Raw genomic sequence first — 16,088 nt, forward strand, 5'->3', positions numbered from 1 at the left:
GAGGAGGGTGCAAGCCGTTCTCGAGTGGGCAAAGCAGCTTCACAACCTCCCCTGCGAAACCCGGGCCAGCGCTGAGAGAGAGGATAAAGGTTCCAAAGTTTCCCTTTCTGTCTTTTTCTGCCGGAACACGAGACGTCAGAGAAGCAGGTCCCTCCAAGAAATGCCATTTCAATGATTTTAATAAGCAAAATAGGAAACAATTTTAATAACCAAAAACAGAAACCAGTCTGAATAAAACTACAATAGACCAGGTTTTTTAATATTTTCCATATCATAAGCAGGATTTGAAATTGATCCCTTCAGAACTTTACATGAAATAAAAACATTATTTTTTTTTTCCGCTGCTGCAATGTTTTGATTTCAACACAGTTGAATCAGTAAAAACCAAAGATCGTTTTCTGATGCATGACTAATATCCACAATATTTAAAACTGCAAGCACCATGCTGTTCATTACAATCTTGTTATTACTGTTAATTTATAAACTAATACAAACTTAAAATGCATCCGGCCAGCAGTGCCAGCTATCCTAAAAGGAAACTAAAAAATAAGTTTTCATTTTGGTATTTTTGTCAGTGCAACGTAAAATCCTTTTACTGACCTGCAGGAGGAAAAAAGAAAAAAAAAAAAAAAACAACAAAAAAAAAGTAATAAAAACACCCATAAGACTCCAAACTACTGCTACTATACAACTGCAAATAAATTCCGGCTAAAACTTTCACTCGCTGCATAGGGAAGCAGAGAAGCAGATTACAAATGATTGCAAAAGAATACACTTGAAAGTTGTCTTCTTCAAAACAAAAGAAAAATCAAAAAACAAACAAACAAACAAAAGTTGTGGTTGGCTGAGCTCTTCCAGCCCAATCCTCCGCTGCTGCCATTGCACACAACTTGAGCGGCGACGCGGAGCCCTCGCTGCTCTTGCAGCCGGCCTCGTACCGAGGAGGGGCTTGGTTTGATTTCTTTCTTTACCGAAAATCGAGGGGCAGTTGTGTGTTAAAAGGAGCTGGGATCTCGCCCATCCTTCGCTGCCTGAGTGTACAGGCAGAAGAGTCTGGCCAAGCCCGAGCGTTCCAGGCTGGGGATTGTCCTGAGGGACAGGGCTTGCTGCCACTTCAGAGCACGGAGCGGGCTCTGGGGAACGGGGAGAGCTTTTCCCTGGTAAATTTAGGGTTGTCAATGTCACTCAGGGGGGTTTGCTTCTGCCCCAACAAACAAAAACCAAAATGAAAACTAAACCAAAAATAAAAATACAACTTAAAAGTGCACCAGATATACAAAGTTGGGTTTTTTTCTAATGCAAAATGCCCATAACTTTTATTTTCCTTAAGTATCTCTAATACCAAACAAACCGTATAACCAGCCTGCTGAAATGTTATTTTGTTGTTATGTTGTGTTGTGTTTTTTTTTTCTCCTGTGCGGTTTGAAGTAGCAGATATTTACAAGCTAACAACCATAAAAGAAAAATAAGAGAGCAAAACCAACGAACAAAACTGCACAAGCAGTAAAAAGTTTGATAACTTGTGATGCTTTTCTTACCGATGAAACAAAACAACAACAGAAATCTATGGTCGATGATCAACATGCTATAGTTAAACAAGAAAATGGTACAAAATAGAAATTATTACCATACATGTCCAGCATGCAGGATTAATATTTTTAATGCAGATTTTCGTATTTTTCTATATAATCAAGCAGGCAATAAAACTGATGAGTTTCTTTTCTTTCTTTCATTTTTTCTTTCTTTCCTTTCTTAGATTGAGTGTCCCATCTGAGTCCTGTAACTTATTTCTCAAAGCAGGCAATATATGAAGAGTTTGCATATATTGTCCTTTTGATTTATTCACTTTTTCCAAGCAGGTAAATTGTGCATGAGATGGTGCTGTATATGTCCTCTCTCTTTCCAAGCAGGCAGTATGTTATAGATGGCTTGTTCATTGTCCTTTTTTATTATTATTCTCTTAAAAGTCCATCTCGTTCTGCAAGTGATCTATAAAATGCTTCACTTGTCCTTTTCTCTTTTGCCTCTGCCTCTCTCCCTCGCTCTAACTCGCAAACCAAAGTCGAAAAGTTGCACTTTACCTCTCCCATCCCCATCCCCACCCCCAGCCTACTTATCCCACAGCTACTCTAGAAGACTGGATGCTGCAAAAAAATCAAGTCTCTATTTTTCTCTCCTTCTTTCTCTCTAGTCAAGCAGACAGATGGATGGAGATGTCAGAGGAGGATGGGAGCAGGGGGGAAGGTGACAGGGGTCAGGTTTGGGGGGTGGGGTTTTTTGTTTGTTTTTTAATTATTTTTGTTAAGCACTCACATGAAGAACTCGGGGGAAGACGGGTTGTCACTGGTGGAGCCGGCCTCTCTGAAGCCATTGCTGGCAAGTTTCTCACACTTGAGCTTGTAGGCGTCTCTCTCTCTGGCGAGCCGGGTCACTTCTTGCTTGAGCTGTTCCACCTGCTGAATGAGCTGGGTCTTTTCATTCTCCAGGTGGTGTTTCTGCTGGACACGTTTATACCTGCAGGACTGGGCATAGCCCCTGTTCTTCAAGGTCCTCCTCTTCTGCTTGAGGCGGATCACCTCGTCTTTGGTGAAGCCTCGGAGGTGCCTGTTGAGCTCCCTCACGGACATGGAAACCAGCTGGTCATCTGAGAACCGGTCCTCCACGCTGCTGGAGGGGGGATGCTGCTGGTGCGAGTTCTGGAGCTGCTGGGAGGAGCTGGAGGAGGTGGAGGGAGTGGGAGAGGCCTGGTGGTGATGATGGTGGTGGTGGTGAGGGTGCCCGCTGCCGGCCAGGTCTTCGTGAGTGACCGCAGGGTACTGGTGGTGGTGCTGGTGATGGTGGTGATGGTGGTGGTGGTGGGCCCGGAAGCTCTCAAAGCCTTGCAGCTGCTGGGACACTTGGTGGGACCCAATGAGGGCTTCGACAGCGTCCTCTGGGGTGAGGTTCAGTGCCTCGGGGTTCATCTGCTGGTAGCTGTTGGCCATCCAGTACAGGTCCTCCAAGTGGGTCTTCTGCTCGGTGGGGCTGAAGCTGGGTGAGGAGGGCACAGAGCTGCACGGGGTGCTGATGGGGGTTGAGGAGACAGAGCCGGCAGGCTGCAGGCGGGTGCAGTGCCTGCCCGAGCGGTCGTTCCTGCCCAGGGGCTCCTTCTTCACGTCAAACTTCATCAGGTCGAAGTCGTTGACGTACTCCATGGCCAGCGGACTAGTGGGCAGCTCTGCTCCGATGCTGAGCTCTCCGGCCATCGCTGTCTTGCGGGCACCTCTCCCGGCGGAGGGGGCTGGAGACCTCACCCCAGCGCGCAGCCTGGCAGAGGGCTGGCTGCGCTGCCTTATTCCAAATCAACTTGGGCTTCGCTTTCTGGCTTCCTTTCCTCTGCTCCCCCCTCCACTGCCGCCTCCTTTTCCCGGCTTCTGAGGCTTCTTCAGTCCGGAGCAACAAAGCCAAGGACGAGTCGACACTCGGGGCTGCCGGGATGCCTCCTGTCTTTTTGTATCAGCGTTTGCAAAGCACCGCAGGCTGCAGCAGCTCCCGGCACTCGGACACTCGGGTGCAAGGAGAAAGGAGCAGGAAGGGCAAAAGCAAAACAAAACAAAGATGCTGCCTTCGGATCTGTGCAGGAAGAAGAAGAAGAACGGTGCAGAACGTCTAGCCCCTGCCCCCGTCTGCGTTTTGTAAGTCCGGAGCCTTCTCCTCGCCGTAGCAGAGCACCGGAGTCTGCCGCAACTTTCGCGGACGAGCAGGCGGACGGGGGAGCGCACCGGCTATTGGCGGCGGTGGCTGGGCTGTGCACGGGAGTTGTCGCTGGCTCGGGCGGCGCAGGGGAAGGGGAGGGAAGAGGGGGAGGAAGGAGGGGAAGGAGGAGGAAAAAAAAAAAAAGAGGAGAGGGGGGACGAGCAAAACCCAGGTCTCCGCTGTAGCTGCCGCCGCCAGCGCTCGTTGTGCAGCTGTGATTCGCAGAGCTGCCCCCCTTGGCTTCTTATACGGCCGTGCCCGCCGAGAGCGCGGCGGGGGCCGGGGCCGGCGGCGGCCGCGCCAATGGCAGCGCGGCGGCGGGGCCGGGCCGGGCGGGCGGCGGGGCCGGGCCGGGCGGCGGCGGGGCCGGGAGGCGGTGGCGGCGAGGGCGGGGGCGGTCCCGCCGTGACAGCTCCGCAGCGCCAGCTGAGCGGCCGCCGCTCCCAGTCCCGCTCCTCCGGGCGCTCCCCGCTTGCTCCCCCCTCCCGCACCATCACCTCCTCTGTTATTTATTTATTTATACTCTTCCTAACCACTGCCCTCCCCCCCCCCCCCCAGCTTTTCGGCCGCTGCAGCCCACAAAGGAGGAGGGCTCGGGGACATCCTGCTCGTCTCTTTGTTCTAAATATAACAAAGTCCCTTTTCGCCCGCTGCCGTCCCGTAGCAAATTTGAAGGCAGTCAGCTTCGCCCCATCCCACGCACACGCATCGCCCCTTCCAACTTTATGTAAGCGTCCCCGATGCGAAGGTACCGCGGCAAAAAACCAAACCAAACCGACCACGAACGTGTCGCGGGTCCGTCCGGGGAGCGAGTGCGGGGGCTGCTGCGGGAGCGAGAGGGGGGATGCGCTGCGGACCGGCGCTGAGGGAAGCACCGGCTCAGCACGGCTGTCAGCAACCTTTATACAACCGGGGAAATCCTCCCGGCTACAGGAAGCGAATCTCTCCCTAAAGTAAAGCAAAGGCATTGACAGAGACAATTGCAAATATTAGGGACAGAAAGGGGAAAATACGATTCCATTTCAGTTCCGAGGGGACCGTGTTTGCTTTCCTCTGCTGTTCCCCGAGTGAGTGACTGCATGCAAAGGAGTAGTCGGCTTGTAAGGTTTTTTAGTTTCTTTTTTTTTGTCCAGTAACAGGATTTTTTTTTAACATTTTGTACCGATTAAGGGAGATTAGGGCTTCTTTTTACACTGTTTTTACTCTCAAACAGACAGAAAGTGCGACCCCAAGTGTCCGTTTGCAGAATAACAGCTGCTTTTCACCGGCGGAAAAAAACCCACACACCCGAGGCAAAGGGGATGTGCGGGAGGGAGCGAAGCCGGACGAGAGGCAGCGGGGATGCCGCCGGCCCCGCCGCACCTCCGGCCCCTACACCTCAGCACCCCTTACCCCAATTTATTTAGGCAAAAAAAAAGAAAGCTCAAGGTCTGTCTGATTTTCAGAAATGAATCGGGAGGGAACTCTCTAGAGTCGGGACAACACTGCCAAAGTCCCCAAGAGGAGATGTCCTCTGCCCCAGGCGCCGGTCCCTCCCTACCGGTCCCGAGCGCCGTACACAGAGCGGTGCCCGTGGCCCGGCCCCGCTTGTCCTGCTCCTCTGTATCCCGGCGGAGCCATCCGCGGCCGCGCAGGGAACCGAGGAGGCAAAAGTCGCCTAAAGTCGTCCGCCCCCAGCAAAAAAATTTCTCAGGATCCCTCCAGCAGCGAGTTGCAGGGAGGAGGTGGAAACTAGAGAGGGATTTGGATAAAAACTCCTTTTGTAGTACAGGCTCTTCGTGCCTTAATTTCGTGTGTCAATGCCTCGTTTGAGTTTTCCCCCACGACATCTGGAAGGGACATAATTCCCACCCACTAGCCCCCGAGAGCGGTCAGCTGCTCTGCTCCCCACGCGTGATGGTGCCGGGGGTGAGGAGGTCTCTCCATATCCCGTCCCGGCTGAAGCGCGGCTGCGCTCCGGGGAGCACGGAGACCTCCCTCCGCAGGTTGCCCTGCTCCAAACGGGTGTGTTGGAGGACACGTGTGGACAACCTCCCCATCGGCATCCCCCAGGGACTCCCTGAGCCTCGCGTCCCCCTGGGTAACACAGCCCCGGCTGTGCTGGGGACTCCTGCGTGCGCGCGGGTACCGCGCTCCTGCCTTCTCACCAGTGACAGATTTGGGAATTTGCCGTCTTTTCTCTGTTAACGGGTGGCCCCGAGGCATGAAGAGGGTCCGCAGCGCGTGCGAGGTACCCTCTGGAAGAGATCGAGGCCGGGAGGGGAGAGCCGAGCCGCCGGGCAGAGCAGTCCAGGGCAGGAGCTCGGCGGTGCCGCCCGACAACCCGCTGCCTGCCGGGGGCTGGGGAGAGGCGAGAGCCCCCCGTGCGGGCCCGCGGCTGTTATTAGTTATGGGGTCCTGAAAGCTGCTCAAGGAGAGCTTTATTTTTACCTGCCCCCTTAAGTGTTATGGTTGCTCGTGAGAGAAAGAGGAACCTGGCAAGCCAGGATGCAGCCCCGTAAAGTGTGTCATTAGATGGATAATACTTTTTTCCTCTCATAATTACTGAGGTATATTCACAAGGTGGAGCTACTGAAAGGCGGAGGGAACATTGATCTGATTATCTCTCCGTCCCTATACACTCTGTCCCTGCTCTTAATCTTTCAAGCTGAGAATTACAGATCGGTTTTGCGCGTCTATCCTCTTCGTTATAAAATTTCGGGGCACTTTCTGGGTCTATTTCTTTGCTTTTCCGTCCCTTGATCCCTTTTCCAAAATACATCCCACAAAACTCCCGGCGTTACGTGGCTGGCTGAAGTAAGAACCGTTCATGCCCTCAATCCCCTGTTAAAGGCCAGTTTTGTTTCTTTTTAAGCTTTTAATTCAGCCACCTAAGGTTATTCTCGCTGGGATTTCTGTTAGGGGAGACGTGCCTCTGTCCCATCTATTTTATATCTCTTTTTTAACAAGGATTGCCGAAGAAATAACGTTGGCGGAGCAGAGGAAGGGGATCCCCTGGGTGCATAGCCCAGCGGGCAGCCCCGGGGGCAGTTTCCCTTCCGCGGGGCCGTGCGGCCGCGGGCGCGATGCTGCGCGCAGGAGAAGCCCAGCGAAGCCCGACCCTGCGCCGCGACCTGCGCCCTAAAAACCCCCACGGGGCAAAGCGGTGGTCCCGGCGGCTGCGGAAGGGATCTCCTGTCCCCTCCGCGCTCGCGGACGAAAAGTACCTCCGGGGAGAGTAGAGGCACCCATCTGCCCGGCATCGCAGCGCCGGGGCACGGCTCTGCCCGCGAAGCCTTCCCAGCAATTTCTGTTTGACTGCAACTTTCTCCTTACACCCGAAAGCTGCTAATCGAGAGGCTTTATTTTTTTCCCCCCTTTTTCTGTTTAAGATCCGTTTTTCTGAAGGTTAGTTTCGAGTAAAGAATGGCTTCTTCCCTCTCTCGCTCGTCTCCCCTCTTCCTTGAGCAAACTCCCGGTCAAAATAGGGAAGAGTTCAAAGCAAATGAGTGTCATTTCAGATCAGCTGCAGCCGGCGTGGCCCCAGGACAGGGCAGTGGCGGCCCTCGGGATACAGTCCTTTGGGCTCACCCTTAAAACATATGCGTGCTGGGTTTGGTAAGGCTTCTGCCTAAATCGAGCGGGTGAAAGGGAAGTGAAATTTAGAAAGAGAATCATAGGACAGTGGCATCTCAGTCCCCAATTCTTAGAAACAGCAGGTCCAGGTAACTGTTTAAAAAAATAAGAAGACTTATATCTGTATTTTCCACGCTGCTGGTTCTCTAAGAAGCGCTTCCCGGCTTTGGTATCTGACTGTTAGTTTTCCCTCAGAATGAGCTTCTTCACCCCATAACATTAATGGGATATGTTGCCTGAAATGGGAGTTGTGTTAACAAACAAACCCCAAACCGAAGTCCCCCACGGCTGGCAGGAAAAGGGCGTCACTTCCCTGGTTCTTACCTCCCCTCGCCTGAGTTTTAATTTCCCAAACTGCAGGCAGTCCCCGTGCTGTTTTGTCAGGATTTTTTTTTCCCTGTGTAAGCAGCAAGAGACCTGGTTAATCATCTATCGCCGATACATGTGCATGAGAAAGAAAAGTGTTGATGTTTGCTTGTTCGGGCTGCTGGGAATGGCCCACAAATTTAGGATTAAAATACTAATGGTGATCATAAGTCTTTGTTTCCTCTCACTCGCTCTTTTCTGCGAGGATTGTCAAAGTAAAGCGTGCAACATCCTTCGGACAAAGTCTGCGCAGCAGCTTTGCAGTAGAAAATATCCTATTGTACCCTCCCGGGTTAACTGAGATCTCTTGAGATTTTAGCCTGAACCAGTTCAGAGCGGGGCAAATCCCAATACTAACTTTAGGCACCTTTTCACAGGTGGATCTGGGACAAGGGAGAGGAGCAACACTTCAGAAGGGTACGTTTTGGGGGGGATGTTTTTCTTCGCAGAGGCTTCGCAATATCCCAGCATTAAATCCTCGCTTGGGACTAGGGAAAGGGGAGGAGGGGGTGTCAGTATATGCGGGTAGCATGGCTGGGGTTTCAAGGTTGAGGTTTCAAGCAGAATCATTGCAGCCGGCCGGGTTTGCCATACGGGACAGCGGAACCCGGGGGATTGATTTGAACGCACCACGCTTAATTAAAGCCATGACCTTGCCTGTGCCGGTAGTGGCAGGGTATAAGGGGCACGGGGTGCCTCGGCTCCGAGAGGTGTCACCCGCTCTCCAGGACAACCCCCGGTGTGGTGCCTGTCCCCGGGATCCCCCTCCTCAACCAGCGCTGAACGCGACTGCCGGCAGCGCGGCTTTGCGGGGGTGATCCGGGAAGGGTGGATGGGGTGGTGGTTGGGGCACGACAGCTCCTGCCGGGGAGGAAATCCGAGAGCGCGGAGCGGACCGCGGAGCATCACACGGGCGCACGCTGGCGGTGACGCCTGAGCGAGGCTCCGCGTCCCTGCGAGCCTGGGTGAAAACAGGATTTTTTGGGGGAGGAGTGGGTATTGCCCCCGGGTGCATCCTGCACGGGTGCGCAGCCCCGGGGGCTGGAAGGGACGTTAACTTGCCTTCCCCCAGCCCTTGCCTGCAGAGAAGCCACGCAGCTCTCCAGAGGCAGCGTCTGCGATTTGCTCGAGGTCTCACTGGGGAAGGGAAGAGGGAGTCTTCGAGAAGAAATGAGAACATTTCACCCTCTTCTGTAACGTCCCACGAGGGCGTCTGACAGGGAGGTAAGCAGAGAGCAGAAACATTCTGCTTCTAGTTATTTCTTTCAGCCTTATCCCCATCATACCATGAACGAGTCAGTCCAAACTTGTTCTCAAGAGAATTTGCCTTTTTCTCACAATTTCCAAACTTTGCAGTCTCATCATAGCTCCCTCTGTAATACACATTCTTGTCACTATTCCCCTCACCACCATGGTAAAAATTGTTTCTAGCAGAAACACCTGATCCAGAGGCACAAACCCCCACATTAGAGCCTTGCTAGGATCAGCTTTCCTCCTGTGCTTGGCTGAGTCCTGTTTCCCACTTGAACCATGGCATGTTGAATTCATTATTAGAGCCTCTTTAGGAGCATTTAGCTAATAAACAGCCCCAAAACCTTTCTGAGTGATCAGAAGTCTCCTTTTGGGACTGAAGTAGCCAGTAGAAACTGAAGAACTGTAATTACTACAGTCATATCTTGCAATGGCATTTTGTGTCATTCATTTGTCAAACACTTCAGAGCTCAGACCATGTCTTACTGGAAAAAAAAGTTTCTCCTGCTTATCTGCTTCTGTCTGAATTCTAGAGGTGCTGTGCAGATATCTGGGTAGGAAAAGTGACCTTTCCAAGGGTTGTTAGTTTCCTTGGAAGAGATGTAGAAAAAGGAGACAGCAGGGAGATAGTGAAGTAGCCTGGCCCTGTGCCCAATGTCAAAAAGTCATGAACAGCCAGAAAATCTTCCAGAAGAGGTGAGTTCCGCATTCTGGCCACAGTCTATTGCCTGATTTGCCAAGGGGCTCGAGTCAGACACTTTCTTGATGATCATGAAGAAGAGAAGTAAGGTCTGGCCTCAGTTGTACTTGAGGAAGCCCAGAACCATGCAGACACCTTTTCAGAAAGACTGGTGTTGTTGCAGGTTCAATGGCCACAGCAGCAGAAAGGCCACTCATGGGCAAAACTGGGCAGGTCCTTTGGCCCTGGCAGGAGCAGGGTCCACAGACATGCTCCCACTGGGACCCCTACCCTTTCATTCTGACTGATTTGTAATTCCTTTTCATGGCACAAAGTCCTGGATCAAAAAACCTGCTTATATATAGAAAAATTTTGGAATTCCCTTTGCAGCATTTGCTGCGTAGGATTTAAATATAATCATAAAGCCTATACTGTATATTCTTCTTCTTGCTCTTTGCACCTTTAGTCCCCATTAGGGATTTTGTTTTGTTTCTGTTTTGACAGCCCCTCTATATATGTGTTTGTGGTTGTTCTGTACTGTTTCCTGATTTAATATCAGTGCAGTTACAGGAGAAGGATGCACCGTTAGCATTTTTTGCTCAAAGTACTTTTCAAGCTCCTTTTTGATGTACTGGTCAGGTTTGCAGCTTCTGTGCTCTTGTTGATCAGAAGGATCAGGTTTATTGTGCCCTTTGGGAATGAAGCTCTCTATTCACCTAAGGAAATGCAGCTATCTTCCTACGCTAGCCCCTCTGTAGAGATCCAGGTGCAGAAGTGAAGTATTTAGTAGAAAACTGTTAGTCAGTGAAATTAAAGTCTTTTTGTGCATTTCTGAGAGAGATGAGCCAAACTGGAAACAAGGTAGCTTCTACAAGCCCCCACCTCCCTCTCCAAACATTTTTAAGTCCTAAATGTGAGAAGGAAAAAGAAGAGAGAGAAAGAATGAGAATAATAGTGGGGAAATGCATTTATTTTCTCCCCTTGTTAGTCTGAGGAACGCTGTTACTTAGACAGGGAAAAGAAAAAAGCTTTCAGTCTTTGTGTCTTTTACATATAAACAGATCCACAGCCTTGAATAGCCTCAGATCAGATGCTTTTAAACTCAGAGTGTAAATTATACTCCCTTTGCCCAAAGAAAATGTTGTCTCATAGTGCAACTTGTCATTTTCTCTCTGGGAAACAAAACTGCGTTTTAGCATGTGTGTCTGTGTGTTGCTGCATGTTACAAACACCTTCCAGCTTAAATCTCACAGGCCCTAGCTTTTGCTGGAGACATTTCCCATTATTGGCTGCCACACAGATCTTATGGAGAGTCTGAGGGGAGCAGATCTAACATACCCTGGCCAGGACCTGGGGAAGACTTGGGAAACTGGTTGCTGTCCCTGGGACAAACTGCAGTTTCTCTGTAACTATTTCTTTGCTTCCAGAGCTTCTCTGCAGAATAGGATTGCCGGCAGAACAGCAGCGCTACAAATTCTCAAGCCCTATTACCCAAGCTAAATGCTCTCCAGCTAAATTGGCTGGCAGCTCTATGGGTCCTACTGAGAGCCCATAAATAGTGACTGCATCTTCTTGGCTGGAGAGAGGGCTAACAGAAAAATACAGCAAGGAGAGGGGCAGTGTGAGGTGAGTGCAGGATGCCATGAGAATGAAAGGTGGTCTGGGAAGGTTGCTTCATTTCTATGTCTATTTCAATGGCAATGCTATAAGGCAATTTCGATTTACTATTCCAAGGGAGATCACTTCTGCTTGTTTTCCTCTGGTGGGATCAATTCCTCATATGTTAGTGAAGACAAAATGCACATCAAAATTTCCAGCATATACTCTGTAAAAGTAACAGAGTATACTCTGAAAAGAAACAGTTCCTCAGCATATACTCATGCTACATCAGATTCAGCCAGAGTCTTTGGCTAAACAATAATACAAGTATTAATTAGTTTTATAATATGTGTGTGTATATATTAATACCCACTGTGGCTGAAAATTTAGGAAAAAATTCTCTAATTGCAGTGAATTAATCTCCATATACCAATTAATTGCCATTTTGTACATTTTCTGAGCATTGTGAAAAAAAACAGATTAGAGTCCTCTGGACAGCCTTCTGTAAGGCTCTGCATGCTTCAGTGTGAGTGCCCTGTTTATGTTCAGCTGTAACTGTATTTGCAGGGCTTTTGATAACTGTGTTTTCATCCTTCAAACATCCAGATAAAGAGCTTCACCCTTTAAAGCTGTGATTACACCTCAGCAACCCCTCTCTTGGCAATGTATGTGTGGTTTCTGTTTTGTTTTGTTTTTCTGGCTTGAATTAACACATGTTTCAAACCTCTCATGTACTTCTTTAATAACTGGTTTATATAAAAAAAGAGAAGATAGAGAATTGCATCCAAGAATTCCCAGCTGGAGACATCTGTTCAGCAGCAAGTCACCTGATGAACAGCTCTAACCAGCCAAGTGTGAGCTATTTTTATTGGTTCAATGTCTTAAAAATAGATTTTTTTTTTCTTTTTAATTGATACCTTTCTAGACATTTCAATAGATTCTTACACTGGTCTTCATGGACTTGGATTTATTTCTCCTGAAGGATTAGTACAGCCCAAACAGAGCGATCCATTCCAAAACCTACCTGGCCAGCTGAAACCAGTAGGAACCAGTTAAATGCTTGAAATGAGGGTTTCCACTGGGGTAATCAAGTTTCCCAAGAGGTGATGGATTTGATGTATAGCCTGTCATGATGAGTTGCAGGCACTCAGCACCTCTGAAAATCAGGCCATGGCAGCTTTCAGCAAATCTAAAGAGACGGGATGTGCATGCACACGGGCTGCAGATAGGACACACGTCTTCATTGATCTCGAAAGGGAGGTTGAATTGTTCTGGTTTGAATCACATGATTTGTCCTGTTATTTAGCAGCTGTTAAGCTTAGGTGAGCTTGTAGGACCCTGTCAGAGCACACCCAGCCTTAACCCTCTCTCAGTTTATTTGTCCATGCCACTAAATGGCCTCTCTGCAAATGGATCGGTCCCGCCATTCCTCTTGTAATGCTCCCCGTGGTGCTGAGCATCCCTGCTTTTCACTTCATCCAATATCCCAAACGTTCTTTCCAGTGGACGGGGATGATAATACATTTATTTTGTCACTTGTCTTCTGTTCTCTTTATTGTGTTAGGGAAGACTTTTGAAGCCCATAGACTTTGCCTTGATCTGAAGCCTTCATTGGAGCAGGATCCCAGTTTGACAAGGAAAGGGTGTCTCAAGAGATGATAGACGAGGAAAGGTAGAACAGAAAGGGAAAACATGGACAGAAAGGAACTGCACCATGTGCAGGGTGCTGTAGACCTTCCCTCTGCCCATCCATGCAGAAAACTCTCAGCTAGTCTGTGAGCAGCTTGCCTGACTTTGTTTGCCATTCATCAGTTTACTCATTCATCTTCTACCAGACAAAAATGGAGCTATGAACTCTTCTCCACACCCCAGCACATGAGAAAGTTCATTAAATGGGTGCAGAACATCAAGAGCCACCACTTGCTTGCACTATCCAGACAGCAGAGGAAAACTGCATGGGGAAACTCTCTCCTGTGAGCCACTGGAAGGACTGAAGTCTCCCCAAGGATCATTTAGATGGGAGAGAGGCCGTACAGCCCCCCCAGTCCTTTCTACATTTCACCCTGCTATTTGCTGTTGCAAGTAGGAGTGGGACATCACAGGTAGACAATACCCTAAGATCTTCCCTTTTTCCTTCCATTTGGAACAGATTTAATTAATCATTTTCAATCTTTCAAAGAAAAAGGGGTTTTCCCTCACTCGAGAGAAGAGCGGAAATGTTTTCTGAAAGCTCTATTTTAATTGACCCGGGTTGGGAAGTGGGGAGGCTGAGGGAAGAATTGCTGTCATGGAATTAACTTTATGAAAGAAAAGCAAATCTACACCCTGTTTAAACATGGGGAAAACATCACAGAGGCATCCTGCTGCAACAAATGGTAAACATGTCCATGTATTATATCACTTATGGCTTCCTTTAGAGTTTTATGATGCTGTTCTCAATTACTGTGTTTGCATTTGTAATTAGAGTGCAGAACACATTGTGAAGGCAAATTATAGAGCTAACTTGTCCTTTCAAAATAACCCATTTGCTCAGTATGCTCCTAGAAGCTTCTCTTTATTCAAGTGACTCCAGTGAAGGACTAGCGTTCCCTACTGAGAGTGTTGGAATATTCATTTGCTGGAGGGAAGGGAGAGGAGGAGAAGCACATTTTTACCCCAGGGCTTTGCTATGCTTGGGCCCGACCTTTAAACCACAGAAACTCCTGTTGGTTTCTAGAAGCACAATCCTGCAGAAGTTTGAGCAACTCATGGAATGGAGGGGGTGTGGGAGAAGAATCAGGTCTTTTTGCTCTGCCACCAGTTTCCTGTGTGGCCTTTTTATGCCTCCTTCACTGGCTAAAAATGTCCTATGGAAGGGCTGGAGTATTACTACACAATCACATAAATATCTAAATGAAGGTAAACATGCAGGGCTGCTAGTTATCCTTCAGTACTTTGTTCTTTTGCAGAAAAGCAATTCTGTAAGAAGCTCTTTGGAGCTGATGCTTTTCTGTGGATACAATCTTTGTTCTGGGCTCTCCTTACACAGGGACTCACTCTCTAGGTGTAACGATGACACGTTGCTTCATGCCACGTTGCCCTAAGTGCTCACCCAAGTCTCTGTGCAAAGACAGCAAAGTGCTCTGCTGCCTGACTTTGCATAGTGTCTACAAGTATTCCACTGAAGATTTCCAACCACTTGCCTTTTTGTTTTGTCCCCGCTATTGAGCATCATCAGCAGAGATCTGATCTTCCTTTAAGACAGATTGGTTTTGCACACAGAAGACTGGAGCCTAGGCCAGCTGTGCACGTTGCTTTGAATTCAGAAGGGAAAAAACCCTGCATCTGGATCTGAACTTGGACATAATAACGCCCTACTCAGAGTGAAAAGGAAGCAAAGTCTCCCGTTGTTACTGTTCTACCCTGTTGGTGAAGGATCTTTGCATTTGGGTTTTATTCTGGTGGTAGGTTTTCTTTGGTAAAGCTTGCAGTAAGCAGGAGATGACTTTTAACAGGTTTTCCTCAAATGCAGGCAATGTTTTCATCTCTTGTACCTTAGTGGGACACAGGAATGCATTCTGCAGCATGAAGCTCTCTCATAAGCATACTCTCCTCATTCCTGGCCATGAAGAGTTGCTGTGGCTTGCTCTCCAGCCAAGGTTTGGGAAAAATTTAAGTTCAGTGCTTGACCCCTATCTAGCACATTGCCCACCAGTGTCCTCTGTTCATACTTCAAGGCTTTCAGGATGACAGTGTTTGGAGGATAAGAAACCCCAAAGAAACCCAAAACCATTGCACTATGAGATTACTACAAGCTCTTTTTTTCCTTCCTTTTCTCCACTTTTCCCACTATAATTTCTATAACTTTTACTTCTATCACAGGTAATTCCCCATTTCATTTCCAATGAAATGAACTTTAGAAGTTCACCACAGCACTGGCTCTCCCCTTGCCAATGCTCAGTTATTAAATTCATTTCTTGGCATCTCTTGCATGGGTCAGGAAAGTTGATTCCTTGCCCTCAACTTTCTGTCAGGTGCTTGTTCTGTCTGAGCAAAGGTTAGGCCACCTTCTGATGATTCATTGAAAAAAACTGGTTTTATTACTTTCCCTGGGTATGTGAGAGCTTCCTTAAAGAATGAAGCTGCATCACATGGGATGAACCATCCCAAAAAGAACTACCAGGGGATTTGCCAAAATTTATAGGTTCATAACCCATACCTAGTATATCTAGTCATCTAGTATATAGTACACTAGGTTATCTAGTATAAATTGTTTTGATTAATGTCATTAAATCCACAAAAGTGCCTAGAGGAATGAGTTGGTACTTTATAAATCATAGGACTATTTGTGAAGTGGTTTAAGAAGGACATTTTCTGATGTTTGTATGAGGGAAGGAGATTCCAGTGTGATGTTTCACAGTGTCAGATGCATCTCAGTTTCCACAACTGTATGTTTAAAATATGGCCTGGGTTCACTGAGCAATGTCAAAACATGTCTGCAAGGCTGACCTGGGAATGAAATACAGCTGTAAAGTGGGCAAACTCAGGTTTTTGAGGGGAACAAAAGAGAGAAGGCTGTTTGTCATCCAAAGGATCAAATCAGAGAAACACCTACTGTTTGGCTAGCTGGGATTTAAAATATATTTGTCATCACCCTGTCTTTGTTGCCAGTAACACTGTTTGCTTTGCTATGCCACTGTGCTGCTCAGGCAGCTAAACAAGACTGGTGGCTTCCTCTCTTGTTTCCAATCAGAGGAGCCCTGTCTCCAGCACCTTGTTCCCAGGGAACCACACAGGCTGCCAGCATCCAAATGCCACCAAGCACAAACACAGAGAGGTAGCCGCCAAAAAAGAAGAAGGTGTG

At 48.4% G+C, this 16,088-nt stretch overlaps 1 protein-coding gene across 1 annotated transcript; it reads right to left on the bottom strand.

The window, feature by feature from the left end:
• Window positions 1-254: 254 nt before the first annotated feature.
• On the bottom strand, window positions 255-3,936 carry MAFB (MAF bZIP transcription factor B). The gene has a single exon (XM_062008974.1). It carries the CDS (start codon window positions 3,243-3,245, stop codon window positions 2,310-2,312), a length of 936 nt encoding a protein of 311 aa, XP_061864958.1. The 5' UTR covers window positions 3,246-3,936; the 3' UTR covers window positions 255-2,309.
• Between the last annotated feature and the right edge of the window lie 12,152 nt (window positions 3,937-16,088).

Source organism: Colius striatus, chromosome 16, assembly GCF_028858725.1.
Source record: "Colius striatus isolate bColStr4 chromosome 16, bColStr4.1.hap1, whole genome shotgun sequence".
Taxonomy (NCBI): Eukaryota; Metazoa; Chordata; class Aves; order Coliiformes; family Coliidae; genus Colius; species Colius striatus.

Excerpts from the sequence above, each read along its gene's own strand:
- MAFB (XM_062008974.1), bottom strand. The coding sequence starts at position 3,245 with ATGGCCGGAGAGCTCAGCATCGGAGCAGAGCTGCCCACTAGTCCGCTG.